The 15,978-nt window shown below is 40.9% G+C and overlaps 1 protein-coding gene across 1 annotated transcript in view; it reads right to left on the bottom strand.

Moving 5' to 3' along the window:
- The window catches only part of RIC8B (RIC8 guanine nucleotide exchange factor B), a 46,191-nt gene that overhangs the window by 15,362 nt on the left and 14,851 nt on the right, over positions 1–15,978 (bottom strand). Inside the window, exon 4 of the mRNA XM_054988710.1 lies at positions 12,973–13,067. Coding sequence (XP_054844685.1) covers positions 12,973–13,067 — 95 coding nt within the window. The remainder of the gene's footprint in view (positions 1–12,972; positions 13,068–15,978) is intronic.

Below are 15,978 nucleotides of genomic sequence, written 5' to 3'. Positions count from 1 at the left end.
TCCCCCACCTGGCATCGGCCCATTCCAGGCTGTTAGCCCCAATCCGGGCTGTTTTGGCCATTTGGGGCCCATTTAGGGCCCAAAACGGCCAGGATTGGGCTGGTGCCAGGCAGGGGAACACTCCCTCATCCAGCAGCGGCCCGATCCTGGCCATTGGGGCCTGAATTGGGCCCAAAATGGCCAAAAGGGGCCCAAAATGGCCAGGATCGGGCCTCTTCTGGGCAGGTGAACACTCCCCCACCTGGCAGTGGCCCGATCCTGGCCATTTGGGGCCCCTTTGGGCCATTTTGGGCCCAATTCAGGCCCAAAATGGCCAGGATCGGGCCCCTGACAGGCAAGAGAAGACTCCCCCGCCTGGCAGCAGTCCACTCCTGACCATTCTGGGCCCAATTTGGGCCCCAAATGGCCAGGATTGGGTCCGAAATTGCCAAGGTCGGGTCTCTGCCAGGCGAGGGAACACTCCCCCGCCCGGCAGCAGCCAAATCTTGGCCATTTTGGGCCCCTTTCAGCCATTACAGCCCAATTCAGGCCCATAATGGCCAAGATCAGTCCCTAAACAGCCAGGTTCAGGCTGCTGACCTGCAGGGTAGTGCTCTTCTGTGTGGCAACAGCGTGACCCATCCAACTTGGAAAGCTTGCTGATTTCACTAAAAGTGGCAATATTGACCAAATGAAGCTACAGTATAACTGAGAATATTTTCAAATTTCAAATCAGACTATTTTCAAAGTATTGACTATTGTAATTTACTTTGTTTAATTGGCATAGGCACCTCATAATATTTAAGTATATTCTTGTAGCTATATTTTACTACCGCACAGTGGCTCTGTTGTGTTGGTTGGGAACATTACCATCTGTTGTTTGTATTATAACTAACAGCTGGATCCAGGCTGATCCGGGCCATTTTGGCCCTATTTGGGCCTGAAATGGCCCAGATCCAGCCACTGCCGGGCAGGGGAGTGCTCCCCCGCGGTGAAACAGCCCATTCCAGGCTGAATCGGACCCCCCCCCATGGAGCACAGGAGCGCTCCTGGGGCAGCCACGCCTGTGTGATGACATCACTTCCCCAGAAGTGACATCATCATGCAGTCCTGGGACATGTATTGAGAGGCACACCACCTCCTCCCAAGAGTTGCCCCGGGTGAGAGTTCCCTCACCACTTTCCCCAGAAAAAAAGCCCTGGATAATAACAACATTGACCTTGTTCTCCACTGAGTGGGGCAGTAATCTGTCTAGAAGAGCAGTATATAAGCATAGTTATTATTAATATGATTACCCTCAAGCCTTTCATTTTCCCATTTATTTCATTTCCCACATATAACACTGGTTTTGCATCAGTTGCCCTGGCTCCCAATAGAATTCCAGATCAGGTTCAAGGTCTTGGTCTTAACCTTTAAAGCCCTTAGCAGACTGGGACCAGCATACCTGCAGGATCGCCTCTCACCATATATTCCCTGGATACTGCTCCGTCCAACAGACAAACATCTACTGGTTGTCCCTGGCTCTAGGGAGGTTCGTCTTGTCTCAATCAGGGCCAGGGGGAATTTTTAATATGGATTTACTTGTGCATTGTAGCAACATTTCAGAATTAAGGATGCCAATATTGTAGATATATGAGCAAATGAAAAATCTTTCATCTTGACAAGTTTCCCACACTGTACTTTAAATTTTGGCATGGGAAGATTTGAATGCATTTCCTCCACAATTGTTTTATATATCTTTGTGGGAGTAATGTGATTTATTATATTTTTGTGAATTTTACATTTAATTAGTTTTTTCCCCATGAAATATCTAGACAATTATATAAAATTTTCTCTTTTTTGTTATTTTAGGTCCAGTCTGTGCAGGATCTGGTACTTTGGATTTCTTAATTATATTGGTAAGTATACACCACTGAGGAAGGCTCTTGGGCTGAAACGCATCAGGTTCTGGTTCTATACATATGGAGATAAAATGTACTAACATAACTGTATAATTGTAAGTTGTTCATTTGTATATACAAGATGGTACTTACATGCTGAAACACACTGTTGTTGTTTTTAATCATAATTTTGCACTTTAGTTTGTTTAAATTATGTACTGGTGTTTTATTCATTTGAATTACATTTGTAGTTATATTTAATTCACTTTTTCTGTTTCAACCTGTCAGGTTAAACCACCCACTGGGCTCTGACTCATGGAAGCTTAATAAGTGAGACATGATTGCTGAAAAGTTATATTTTTTTAAAAAAACATCTTTTGTGGTATCAGGAAACCCTACTGTCATAATTGTTTTAAAAAATCATTTAAAAAAGCAAGCTTCCAGTTCCAATTGCAAGAATGTACTTGCAATTTTGTGGGTAAATCTTGCTGAAAGTGCGGAGGCCAGAAAGATGGCTGAATAATTTTTTCAGCAGTTGGGGATCAGGGATTCAATATCCTTGTAGCAGATTATAGTAGTTCTACTTTATGGGGTTGATCAAAGCTAGGAAAAAGTAGTTTGAACTAATATGAGTTCCAGGACAGAAGAACATCAGCCAGAGACGGTGAGAGAAAGATGGCAGGCACTGAAAGTGTCGGTGGCTGAACCAAATTGGCAAACCAAGTTATCCAAGCCTTCCTGCCGTGCTTGAAGGAAAAGTGAACTTTAAATTAATTCAAACTTTGCAGAGAAACTTCATAGGTTTAAGTAGTGTACAAAATTCTTCTCTCCTCCATTTTATCCTCACAATAATAACCCTGTGACAAGGGTTACATTGAGAGTGAATGACTTGCTCATGATCACCCAGCAAGCTTTCATGGCAGAGGGAGTCAAACCAGGCTCTCCCAGATCTTAGACCAAACGTTAACAGCTTCACCAGGCTGCCTTATTTCTTTACACTCAGCAGGCAACAATGCAGTAACAAACTATAAGGACAAAAAACCCACAACTATATCATAAGCTACAAACTAGGTAACGTGTAGCATACTTCAATGAATGTTTACTCAGAAGTAAGTCCAATTTTCCTAAATGGAGTTTATACCCAGGTAAATATTCAGAGCTTTGCACACAGACAGTATTCAAAATGCTTGAATAAAGGGATGTGAATGTCGGGGGGGGGGGTTGCAAATAGAGAGAGGAAGAAGTTTTGCAGTGCAAGGGGTGCACTCATCCATTTAGAAGCTTATGCTGCAGCTGTGCCAGATGGCACTTGAACAAGCACATGGCTACATTTGGGGGGATAGGGTTACCAATTTCTGAGTAAGTCAGTCTCCTATTTAGAAGAGCAAGTTACAGGTCCAATAGCACCTTAAAGACCACCTAGATTTCCAAGGGATGAGCTTTTGAGAGTCAAAGCTCCCTTTGTCAGATAAAAGGAATGGAAAAAGGTAGGAGTTTTATAATCCAGGCAGAGGATTAAAAACTCATACTTTGGAAATCTAGGTGGTCTTTATGGTGCTACGGGACCCGAATTTTGCTCTTTGAAGACCAACACGGCTACCCACCTGACACTTATCTCCTATTGAGTTTTCCATTTTCCTTATTTCTAAAAGTTTTGTTCATACTGCATTGAACACATGCAGGTATACAGGAGGGAGAAATCCCACAAACAGTTGTGACTGTACACCAAAACAGCACATGTAAAACTTAAGACTGACCACTATGCTTAAATGCAGTTTCCAGGCCTCTGCATTGTGGCTAGAGCAGACAAGTGGCAGCTAGATACATCACTTGCTCAGTATATTGTTGATACTTTTATTTGCACCCATGATGGTGGAAAGTGGTGACAGCTCAATCTGAGATGTCTCAGCCAGGCTCCTTGTAAATCCCTGCATTTGAGGAACACTGAAGCCACTGAACACACCCAGGCTAGCCAGAAGCAGCTGGAGACAGCAGCCAGGTTGAGGGAGTGGGGCTGAACAGGTCTTGTTTTTCAGGCTCATCATGTATAATGATGAGAATGAAAGTTGCTTTGTATCGTTTCATAGTGTTCATCTTCTTGAGATAATATATTAATGTGACCTGCATGTGTAACTCCTTTAGCATATAATGCCAACGTGACCGGACCTTAGCCTATGGCTTGGCTTACTTTCTTGAGATAGCTGCTCTTGCATGCACTTTCCTCTTTTTCAATTGTGACACAGTTGTAGTCTTGATTATGTTATCAGGCCTCTTCCAATCTGAAGTGGAAGGTACAACTTAGCAGTAAGAAACTTGCAAGTAAATGCAACTGTCTACCACAGATGAACATGGAATTTCTAGGGTCTCACCACCAGGCACATGGGGCTCTGTTCCAATGCCAGAATTTTTAATTAAAAGACTGACAACTCCCTGCAAGTAGCTAAGAGAATGGAAACCTTGGGAACGGAATAGCTGTGGGCTGCTCTGATTCTGAAGGGTAAGCACTTTATACTACCCTACTATTTATTCAGGGAATAATAGATTGAGAGCAAATAAATAATAATTCCCCTGCAATTCTTATATAGGAGGTGGTGACTTCTGTGGTCATGTATGAGTCTTACAGGGGTACTTTCAGGGTTTTTTTGGAATTTTGGGTTACATACGTGCACTGCTCTTTTTGGCTGGAATAATTATGTCACACCAGTTTATACTGTCTGTTGATTAAGCAACACATATGTTCCAATGACCTACAAATATATTTTAGAATTCCAAAATTTAAATTGGATCAGGGATTTAACGGCATGAGAGATTTACTATGCTAACACACACCACTGGATTTCAGCACAGGGACCAATGTTTAAAGAACACATTGGAACCATATAGTTTGACTAATTTGTATTCCATATTGTGTCATTTTATTGTTCCAGTTTTGTAACAATAATAGTTTGAGAAGGGCTGCTAGTCGCTTTCTGTCACCATTCTGATTAGAGCTGCCATATATCCACTGGGAGCAGGAGATATCCATCCCCTATTGGCCACTGCCTGCTGACATTCCAACAGCCAGTGGGAGAAAAAATTAAGAATTGTCATCACTGATGGTGCTCCCTCATATCCCCACTCCCCTGGACTCCTGCTGGTTGCCAGGCTACAATTCTGACAAGTCCCCCCCCCCGCACACCAAACATACAAAATCACAATTTGCTTTGCATCATTATTACATTTTAATGGCTTCTAATGTGAATTTACTGAAAGTACAGTGCTTGGCTTAACTAGAAAAGTATAAACAAAGAAAATATGCAGGGTAACTATGGATACTGTAAAGATGTTTATATGCAGAGGCAGGGAAATCAATTATGAATTATGTTTTGTATCAATATTGAGACTACAAGCCTCAATACAAGCACAAAGTAAGCAATTAACATATTTATAAGTGGATCCACTCAGAATGAGTGTGTAAATTCCACTGATTTGAAGCTGAGAGGATAAGATTAGTTACCCCAAATACTTTTTTCTCTCTAATCTTACTTGCTCCAACCATTGTGCTAAGTACTTATTATGATTTATTGAGTTGGACTAAAGTACCCTGAGCAGTACTGAACTTTTCCATCTCCCACCACATGCCACAAAATGTTTCCTTGAGAGGTCAGGGGACTGCGCAGGAACAGCACTGAGCATGATTCAGGGGTCTGCACTGCAGTGAGAAAAGAGCAAGGAAAAAATCACCCTTGCTCCTCAGCCACAAATGCTCTTCCAGACAGGAAAGAAACTATGTATTCAACTCATATGTTCACAATACTTTCTTTTTCCCCTCACAACACATAACCAGTGCTTCTATTTAAAGCAACATATTATAAAAGCTAGCAGAAAGCAAGATACATGTTGTTGATTGGGTTTTGCTTTAAACACCTATGTTTTGCAAAGTAACCTATTCTCGGCAAAATAGGATGGGCAAGAAATTCAACATAATTCAGTACTGCAAGAATTTGGCTGCTTGGATTCCTTCCATTAAAAGCCCTTTTTACTGGTTTCTTATTAAGCAGTAGTGCTCCCAAACACCTACAAAATTAATTTTCTGGATCACTGTGCCTGAGCTATTCTTTTCAATAACCAAAGCCTGGCTTTCTGATCCTTGTCACTCTCCTGACAGTTTTATTTGTAGTAGAGCAGTGTATGAAATTCTCTAGCTACCAGGAAGTCAGCAACAGTGCATAGATCCACACAATAGTGTTTGCATTCCTCCTGCAGGGGGTAGAAATGCTGCATATATTATTCTTTCTCTCTCTCTCTCTCTCAGCTTCCTAAAGATCATTAATCACTAGGACATGACAACCACCCACTCATGCTCTCAGGCCCCCTCCTGGTATGCAAATGTGAAAGCAAGGAACTGTTTAGCACTGATGAAAGCCTTGATTAAAATCTTGTTAGAGGGCAAACATGCATTTGTTCCAATATACAATAATTTAAAATTGCATGTTGTCAAATGTTATAAAATGACATGATGGGTAGAATCACTACTGCCCATGCACAGTTTCCCACATCTTTCACTGAAGTAGACATGAACATTTTTTAAAATACTGATTTAAGTATTACAACCTAAAAGTTTAGGTTATAATACATTTCTGTTCATAACATCTGAATCTATTTTAAGCTTACATTAATTAAACTGAATCCATATCACTCTTCCAAACACACTGTTAAAGACTGCTTGTCTACCTATGATAACAAACACCAGGAACAAAATTATGAGACTTTTGATGTCAAGCATATGACACAAGGAATAATCTGCTGCACTTATTATTATGCACATTATCAATATTTAGCATGCCAAACAGCAAGAACTGTTTTCCATGTTGGGGAGAAACACTGTTTTGGTCAGAAACTGTTAATCCTTGCTTCTGGAAAAAAATATTTTTTGCCCAAATTTCCTTCTATGCAGAGAAATAAAAGTTCTTAATTTCATAATTGCTTCCCTAAGCAAGTATAAATGATATAGGACAAAAGGCATGTAGGGTATATATTCAGAGCTATAAAATACAAATAGAATATATTATATTCTGATAAAATATAAACTTATTTAATTTCAAATAGTTATAATTGTTATACCAACAAACACATGCAGGTGTGTCCACCAAATGTAAACTAGAAAGTGATTTAAATAAAGTTTTTTTAAAATCAATCCACCTAGCTATTAGAGACCTACATCATATGCACATTTTTAAAAAAAACAAAAAGCCCTTTCAATATGCAGTTTGTTAGGAAGTAAAAGAAAGCCTCATTTTGCTTTTCTATACTGACATTTTTTCTTCTGGCACAGTAGTAATACCATTAATCAATAAAACTTCAATCCATTTTACAGAATATATGTGTATGACAAGGGGCTGATGATCAGAATGAATAACACACTGAACATGTGTGTTCATTTCATAGTTTTAGTTATCATAACTGAAAAACCCTGAAAATGTATTTGACATTCTATATCTGCCTTTACAGACTTAATCCTATTTTAAAACCTTTTGCCATAAGAGAGTATCACACTTTACCCCTACAAATATTACAAAAATCCTGATTGTCCAGGATCTGAGGCTCAGCACCTGGACTTACCAGGAGGACGGGATGGCAGCTGGGAGACAGCCACCTAGCCACCCCAATGGGCACCCAGGACCAGAACAGACCAACCACTGAAGGGGGGAAGGAGGCATCCCAGCCACAGGAGGGCAGAGAAGCACCCAAGCCTCAGAGAGCCAGGCGAGGCAGGTGGAAGCCAGCTAGCCCCACCCTCCAGTGCGAGGCCAGGGGGCCAGGCAGGGAAAGTGAGGACCCCCAGGAGGGGAGGAGGCGCAGGAAGCAAGGGCAGTCAGCCAGCAGCCTTACCAGCCAGGGAGGAGAGGCAGCCAAAGCAGCACAGAGCCATGCCATGCCTGCAGGCCAGCTAGAAGACAGTAGTCTGGTCCAGGCAAAGCTGGGAGCAAAAAAAACCCCGGTGGGGCTGCCTGAGGCACTCTACAGGAAGAGCTTGGCAGCCAGCCAAGGAGGCACAAGTGTGCCTGTCCCAAGCAGCCAGTTCAGTAGAGAAAGCTTGGCAGCCAGCCAAGGAGGCACAGGTGTGACTGCCCACGGCAGCCAGCAGAGCAAACCCAGGTGCAGCTGCCTGAATCAGCCAGGGGCATGGCTAGAGTGCAGGAGGGGGCGTGGCTGACAGGTGAAGCAGGGAATGGGTGAAGGGATAAAAGGGAAGCCCACCCACAGGGTGGGGTGGGTTGTGTAGAAGTTTGGGGGGAGAGGGAGAGAGACTGAGTGAAACTGAGCGAAAGGAAGATGAAGGGGAGAAGGAAGAGTAAGTCTGGAGAAGGGAAGGGGCCAGCTGTCATGGAAGGCGAGGGCGAGGTATACCCCTCTCCTTCCACAGAGCAGGAGCCTACATAACCCCTGATGGTACCCCTGGTCCAAAGTCAGGCATGCCAGCACCTCACAGGGTGACGCCCAAGGCAGAACCTGACACTGATCAATATAATTCTAAAATACACAACTCCCTAATCTATACTTTTAAACAAACAGGTTATGCAATTTTGTGCAAAATATCAACAATGGTCCAATCTGAATACTGATTACAAAAATTTGAAAAAGTCCCAAATTTGAAAACACATAGAATTCCAGAGTGCAGGGATGTGACCAGGTCTAATTTCAGAAGTCATATTCACATGTGTACATCTGTTTGTAAGATAAAACCAATGTGAGTTCAGTTTACAAACATGACACTGGGGACCAGTACCTGGATAAATGTGGGTTTTCAATCACACGTTGAACTGGACATGTATTAAATGTAACTTGAGAATTTTTCAATGCACATATAAAGAAAAACTAAGTGCACACAGTATACAGTTTGGATGTGTATTCACTGTATCTTGTGAACAGGGCTCCAATCTTACTGCTAACAAAGAATTTGATGGTGCCAAGACTTTCAGTAGGGCCGTGAAATCACAGACCAGGGGCAGCGGGAAGGTGTCGCAATTACTCAAGAGACTCTTCCGGACTAAAGAAAAATATTTGTTTGTACATTAAGAAAAAAGACAGACTAATAAACACGACGCCCGTTCACTGGCCTCCAGGAGACAATGAAAGTTGAAAGCAGTTGAGCAGAAAATGTGTGTTTGTGGTGGTGGTGGTAGGGAGAATTGCCTATTTGAGCCCCTGACAACATAAATTTATGTAGACATGAGGGAGAATTAGGATCAGGTGATGTGCCTCTTGACTTTAAATTCCAACCCAAAATGTTATAAGTTTTAGTACTCTGACCCCTTTGAAGCCAAATGAGGGGGAAGAAGAGAAACTGTATTTGGATCAGAGGAAAAGTACTTCCTTCAGTCTTAATCCATCCAAAGAGCTGGAGCCCCTAATAAACTTTTTTGGAATGTGAAGAGATGGTGGTTAAAATAGGACTGGATATTATACATGGAGAGACACACATCCACTGACTCTGGCCCCCACCCACTCATCCATAAGAAGGAATTAAAAATACCCACTTCCTGCACTGATTCCTGATTGTTTCTCCTCCTCCCATTCAGTCTTCAAAGACCTCTTAACATTATATAGTATGTTCATTGCCTCTACTGTGCCTCAAGCATGGTCTCCATACTTGCACTGAAATGTTAGATTCACCCTACCAGTACTTTCCAGTGGAGATAGAGTTGACAACTATCTGGAGAAAAAGGCATCCTGTCTCTTTAACAGAGGCTTAATGTTGTTTATCAACAACCAGCAAACTGATCCTTATGAAGTACATAATTGTACACTTCCTAGTTCACAGACATCACTGTGACATCACATCAGTGTACTAGACCTAATGTTAGTCTACCATGATATTTACTTAAAGGGGTAGGGCACTTCCCCCCAAATATCATAAAGATTAGTCAGAAGAAACTGCATTTGCCTGAATCCTTTATAGCAACCACGAGCCTTCTTGAAAGCACAGCAAGCAAAGACAATTCTATACTGAAAATAGATGATCTGAAGAGAAAAAAAGAAATGTCTTCTGCAAGATATGAAACTGGTCTAAATATTTCAGGGAGGCAGGAAATGGAAGTATGACACACACAAAGGTAAAAAAAATCACCTGACAATTTAATACATCTAAAAAGATGTTTGATTGCTCAAATGTCAAATCACAAGTGAAGCTGAGACTACAAATCTAAGTTGGCTACATACTACTGTTATAATACCAGCCACTCGCTAGGCTTAGTCCTAAAGAGGCTTCTTCAGACACTGCTTCTCACACTCACCTCTAAGGAAGAGGCCAGGCCTTGGGTTCAAGCATTTCACCTCTGCTCATGCCCCATTACTGAGCAGAAGGCAAACTGGAGCTCCACATACTTTATACACAGAGACTTGTGTAGAAGTGATTCCATGTTCAAATAACTGCAGGCCATCATGGTTTGAAACTCACCTTTGATGTACACTAAATGGGGAAGGAGCAAGGATGAAGTGCACAACTGTTCTTGATGTTACTACTCAAGGGAGGGGGAAGAGGACAAATGTCTGAATAGACATTAAGTTAGGCGAACATGAACAAGACGCACTCTGGAGCTTAACAATAGGTGACTGTTAACTTGTAATAGAAGGTAAAGCTATAGTGACCAAGGAAAGACTTTGCAAAACTGGGGTTTGAGGAAGGAATAATGCAACACAATAGGTTCTATATCAAACTGTTCACAAAACACAGCAATTTTAGCAGAGGGTACAATTAATTTATAAGTGATTGGGCACAGTTAAATATGATTAAGAAAAAGAATGTTCCATTGGTTGCAATGACTCATGGCAACCCCATCCATGAAGTGCTACAGGCAAGAGAGGAGCAAAGGTGATTAGGGCAGGGCCTAACAGACAGACTCACCTTTCTTCAAGTTATGCCTTACTGCCAAGGCCAACCCACAGATGTTAGAGATGGTGGCAGAGAACAAGGAAACAAATCAGCCATTAATTGTGTCTTATGTATCAACAGAATAAAGGCCATCTATTTATAGCTTCAGATTCATACTCAAGCTCACAGTAAGGTAAATGAATATATGATGTGTGTCCATATCGGTAAGAGTTTGCTCTCCACAAGCTAGTGCTGCTGATCTCTAGTATACCTGTCCTTTATGAATCATGCCTTAAGCGCTGACTGCAACTTCTGGGCAAACACCTCTTAAGACCAATCCTTCCAAGTGAGTCCCTCTAGCACTTTGTCGAGGCAACAGAAGCGAGTGTACAAACAATGTTTATAATATAAAGTTAAGTGATCTAAAGCTCATGAAGTAATCTCCAACAGATATCTGATTTTAAAAATCAAACCTTGGATGACCTGCAAGATACTCAAGTGTGCACTTAGAATTACCATCTTGAGGAAGGGTAAAGATTAAGTTTTAAGCTGTACGATTCAAGTCCAGTAGCACCTTAGAGACCAATTAGATTTCCAGGATGTGAGCTCTCAAGAGTCAAGTCTCAAAAGCCCATACCCTGGAAACCTAGTTGGTCTCTAAGTTGCTATTGGACCCAAAACTTGCTCTTCTACTACAGACTAACATGGCTATCCACCTGAAACTGCTTAAGGCTGTACAGATATGTGTTCAGTGCCAAAGAAATCAGCACTTAATATCTTCTATCTACTTTCCTGTTCTGTTCTGCTTGTCTATATGTATTCAGGGTTGTTTGCACATGCAAATACATGGATTGTACACTGAACACTTGCAGTGCAATCTATGCAGAGGAACTCCAGTATAAGCCTATTGAAATCAATCTGCAGCCCAACATGAGAGCTCTTTACAGAACAGTATTGTTTGAGAGTTGATCGACCCCATTCAAAAAATCCTACTTGAAGAAAAATGAACCAATAATATGACAATTCCTCTTTGAAAATCGTAGAACTAGAAGAACTGAATTTCTTATGTGACAGATTTTTTGAACATGGTAAACATAACTTTATATTTCTGTGCCTTTATTCCCATTCAAAATTATGCAAACAAGTCTCCCATTCATGTAGCGTTCAACAGTGAACCATATTAAGTCACACGCTTTCATATAAAGTTGAAATGTAACAAAAATTTATTTCACTTTTTTTTCTTTTAATAATTGGAAAAAAGACCAAAGTACTCCAAGCAAAAAATCTAGACAAGTGGTACTCACTCTGCAGCTCACAGAGAGTCAGTCACATTAGCAACTGGCATCATTTAAAATAGTCATATGAGTACTGAATGCTTTATGTGCCAACTCAAACACACACACACACATACAATAATATAACTGAATATTTTTAAATATATATAGGTATATATAGGTGTCTAAAGAAAGAAGCTGTGACTCTCAAAAACTTACATCCTGAAAATCTTGTTGGTCTTTAAGGTGCCACTGGACTCAAATCCTGATATATATAACTATAACTTCTAAATTACTGGAGTACCTCTGTGCATGTAGGGTTGTCTCTCTCCACCACTGTTGAACCTTAGCCAGCCCTTGTGTATCTGGAGTGAGAGGAAGGGGCTTCTGTCTCAGCCTTCTCACTCTCTCCTCAACATGAGGCACAGTAGGTTGGATGACTGAGTAAGATGGCCAAGGTGCCTGGAGGAGGACCAGCTGACTGTGGAGAAAGGGTGAGTAAAACCAGCACCCACCCCATTCCACTGGCACCAGCTTGCTTTTCTCCTTGGCTGCTGTGGTGGTAGTTTGACTCACTCTTTTTTGAAGGCAGCTTTCTGTACTCCCACAGCAGTCTGGGTGCTGGGATGCGAGGGCAGATGCGAGGGCAGATGGAGAAAGGTGTGGGGTCGTTGTAAGGATAAAATTAATCCTGGCATGAGGCCTGAAACTCACATCTTACTTGTCCTCTAATCCTTGCTGTTTTCAAGCTATGAACTATCTGCCAACCACCACAAGCTCTAAAGGGCAATGACATCACTCATTTACTTGAAACATATAGCAGGTTCCACATTGGGGGATCACTGCCCGGAACTGCACAGGTGGATGTCAAAGAGCCACATGCAGCTCCTGAGCCACTAAGTATCACTGATCTAGATAGAGTGAATGAGCATCCAGCCAAACAAAACATTATCTCTAAAATAAATATATATGTAATTCCACCAACCTGTGCAACTCTTCAGTTTTGTCTTCAGTAGGGCCCAGTGTTAATAAGCAGTGACGCAGAATGGCAGCCATATAACGAAATTCATGAGAATCGTTCTATATAAATACAAATTATGAAGAAGAATATATTTCAATATTAAGATTGTAAATGAGGGCTTCAGGTCACTAGTATAAACAGGAATTAAAGCAAAAGACCATGCTACTAAATTCCTTCCAATGGGAAACTTATAAATGCCATATGGCTTGTAATCTAATCTTAAAGTATTCCGGAAATAGTAAGACTTTCATGACTGTTTATGCAAGAAATTCAACTCTTGCACAGCCTAGGCAAGATTTAAATGTGACAACCTCTGCTTATGTTTCTCAGAATCAAACCCCTAGACTGGACTTTTCTGGCCTTTTCACACTAGAGTGCCTCACCCATACCTGGTGCTTGCAAATCACCTGCAGTCTGTTTTGTTGCTATAATTAATTAGCAAGTCTCCTATAAAATTTAAATAGGAGTCTAAGCTGTTTTGTAGCAGAGTTGGTTGGCTTAGGGCTCCAAGCAGATTTCTGTCTAAATCTGTCTTTGCTTCTTGGAACCCTTTCTACCTGATGTGCTTGATCAGATCCTCCTTTGTCCTGGAGAGCTAGAACTGTAGTTACCACACTGCTTGAAGTTCTTGTCTTGGCTTGCCTGGACATCTTGGGGCATAGTGCTGCAAGGTAAAGCAGAGGTACCATGATTTGCCTTGGACCTTATTTGGGCACTGTGATTTGCCTTGGGCCTTATTTCCCGGGGTTCTGCTAGCTTTCCCTTAACAATATTCAAGCACTCCCAAGTTAATACACTGACAATCTTTAAAAAAAATACATCCTTAGCACACTGTGTCTTAATCCTGCAGATTGTCTTTTCAATGTAATATTGCCTTTTTGTGAAATTACACTGTCAAAAGAGGCATCCCATTGTATGAAGTCTGTTTTTCTGGTTATGTAAACCGACATGCACAATCCCTCTTAACTTTCATTCAGAAAAAGGTTATATTCTTAGAAGGATTTACCATGTGCTTTTTTGCACCTGACTTGGCTCTCTGTTGAAACTCCCCCTTTCACTGCAAAAACATGAGTGGAGAACCACAAATGAAGGCAAGAACAATTAAATAATTAACAATAATATATTACACCGTATAAGTGAATCCAGTAAACAAGTAGGATAATAACTGAAAACACCACAGTCAAGAAACAGTTAAACAATCCAAATCCAACGTGACTAATACCGGTAAGAAATGAAATGACCAATACTCAAAAATTTATAAGGTGCAAGAAAATACAAGAAAGTCCAAACGAAGGAAGATATTCAACAGGTAAATAAGTAAGTCAATTCAGTAATATGAACATTTCTATTGACAATTTATTTCTTCCTTGTTCCGTTTTATTCTTTTAGGCGATTCAATGGAGATCAGGACGCTCAAAGGACGCAGCCCACCTGCCGGACATTCAGGGCTGGCAAGGTTCCTGATGTTTCATTGAAACTTCTTCAGGGGCGGTTAAAGAATCCACTGCATACATGTGATACAAAATCTTTTAGCACCAAAGAATTCAAAAGGTACAGAATAGCGGCTGCCATACCTGTTGGATATCTTCCTTCATTTGGACTTCCTTGTATTTTCTTGCACCTTATGAATTTTTGAGTATTGGTCATTTAATTTCTTACCGGTATTAGTCACATTGGATTTGGATTGTTTGTTAACTGTTTCTTGACTGTGGTGTTTTCGGTTACTATCCTACGTGTTTACTGGATTCACTTATATGGTGTAATATATTATCGTTAATTATTTAATTGTTCTTGCCTTCATTTGTGATTCTCCACTCATATTTTTGCATTGTACTGTTTGAAGGCGCCTGGCCCTCTTTTATTTGGTTTGGTTACCCCCCTCTTTCACGACATCTTTCACAACAAGCATAAATCCAATCATTCCTCCTTTTGTACATTTTTCATTAGTTCATGCAACAGTGTTCAATTGTCCTCAAATATATGCACTTAAGCATCCATTCCTGCCTCCTGTCAAATCTAAACAAGAAAGTGCAACAAAGCATGTCCAAAGCAAAAATGCCAATGGGAACCAAACTTTACTACTTTTATTTATTTTGCCTTTGGGACACAGAAGTTCATTATGGAGTGGCACTGCTAAAACTCCTTCAATCTACTTTAGTACTCCAGGCTCCACTGGAAACATATGAGGCTCCCCACTGAGATACTGGAGAGACCAAGAGTATGCTCAAAGTGACGAGCTATAGTATGGGACACTGCTCCTGTGCCTTTAAGAAAACATTTTTACTCCTTCCAACTTTACTGTGGCACCATGATATCCTTCTTGGAAACTTCCAGGGCAATCTTGTAAAATCTAGGCTAAATAATTTTTTTTGAAAGACAGATCTAGTACCTCTAGATCTTGATATTTTCCCATGCTGAACTTAACCATTATGCTACAATTATTGCCTATAAAGTCCTTCATAGCCTGGAATCCACATATCCGTAGGACTGCCTCTCCCAATAAGCTCATCTGCAACAGACTTCCCTCATCTGAGCAAAGCCTTTTAAAGATGCCACTTTGCAAAAGGATAAGATTAGTTACTGCATATATCCAAGCACCCTTTGTTATGATACCTACCTCACAGCAAATAACCTACCTGATCCTATGCCAGTATCATTCTGTACAATGTGCCAAACAGAACTTTCCAGGAAGGCATTTTTTATGAAGAAGATATTATTGCAGTTTTTAATTTTGTTGTAAGTTGCAATTTGGTTTTCTTGTATTTATTAGTGACCTTTAATTTTTATAATCCATAATGAGTCTCCATGAGAAAGGCAGACTACACAAAGTAAATAAATAAATAAAGCCTGTTCACTACTTATTGGGGTTTAGACTTACAAGGATATCAAGACTCCGCAGGAGTGGGAAACAAATTAACATGATCTGCCCCTGCAGCTGATGGTTTTTGGGTAGCATCAGGGAATTTTCTT

The sequence above is a fragment of the Eublepharis macularius genome, chromosome 9 (assembly GCF_028583425.1).
Source record: "Eublepharis macularius isolate TG4126 chromosome 9, MPM_Emac_v1.0, whole genome shotgun sequence".
Classification (NCBI taxonomy): Eukaryota; Metazoa; Chordata; class Lepidosauria; order Squamata; family Eublepharidae; genus Eublepharis; species Eublepharis macularius.
This window is presented reverse-complemented; position numbering and strand designations above follow the sequence as displayed.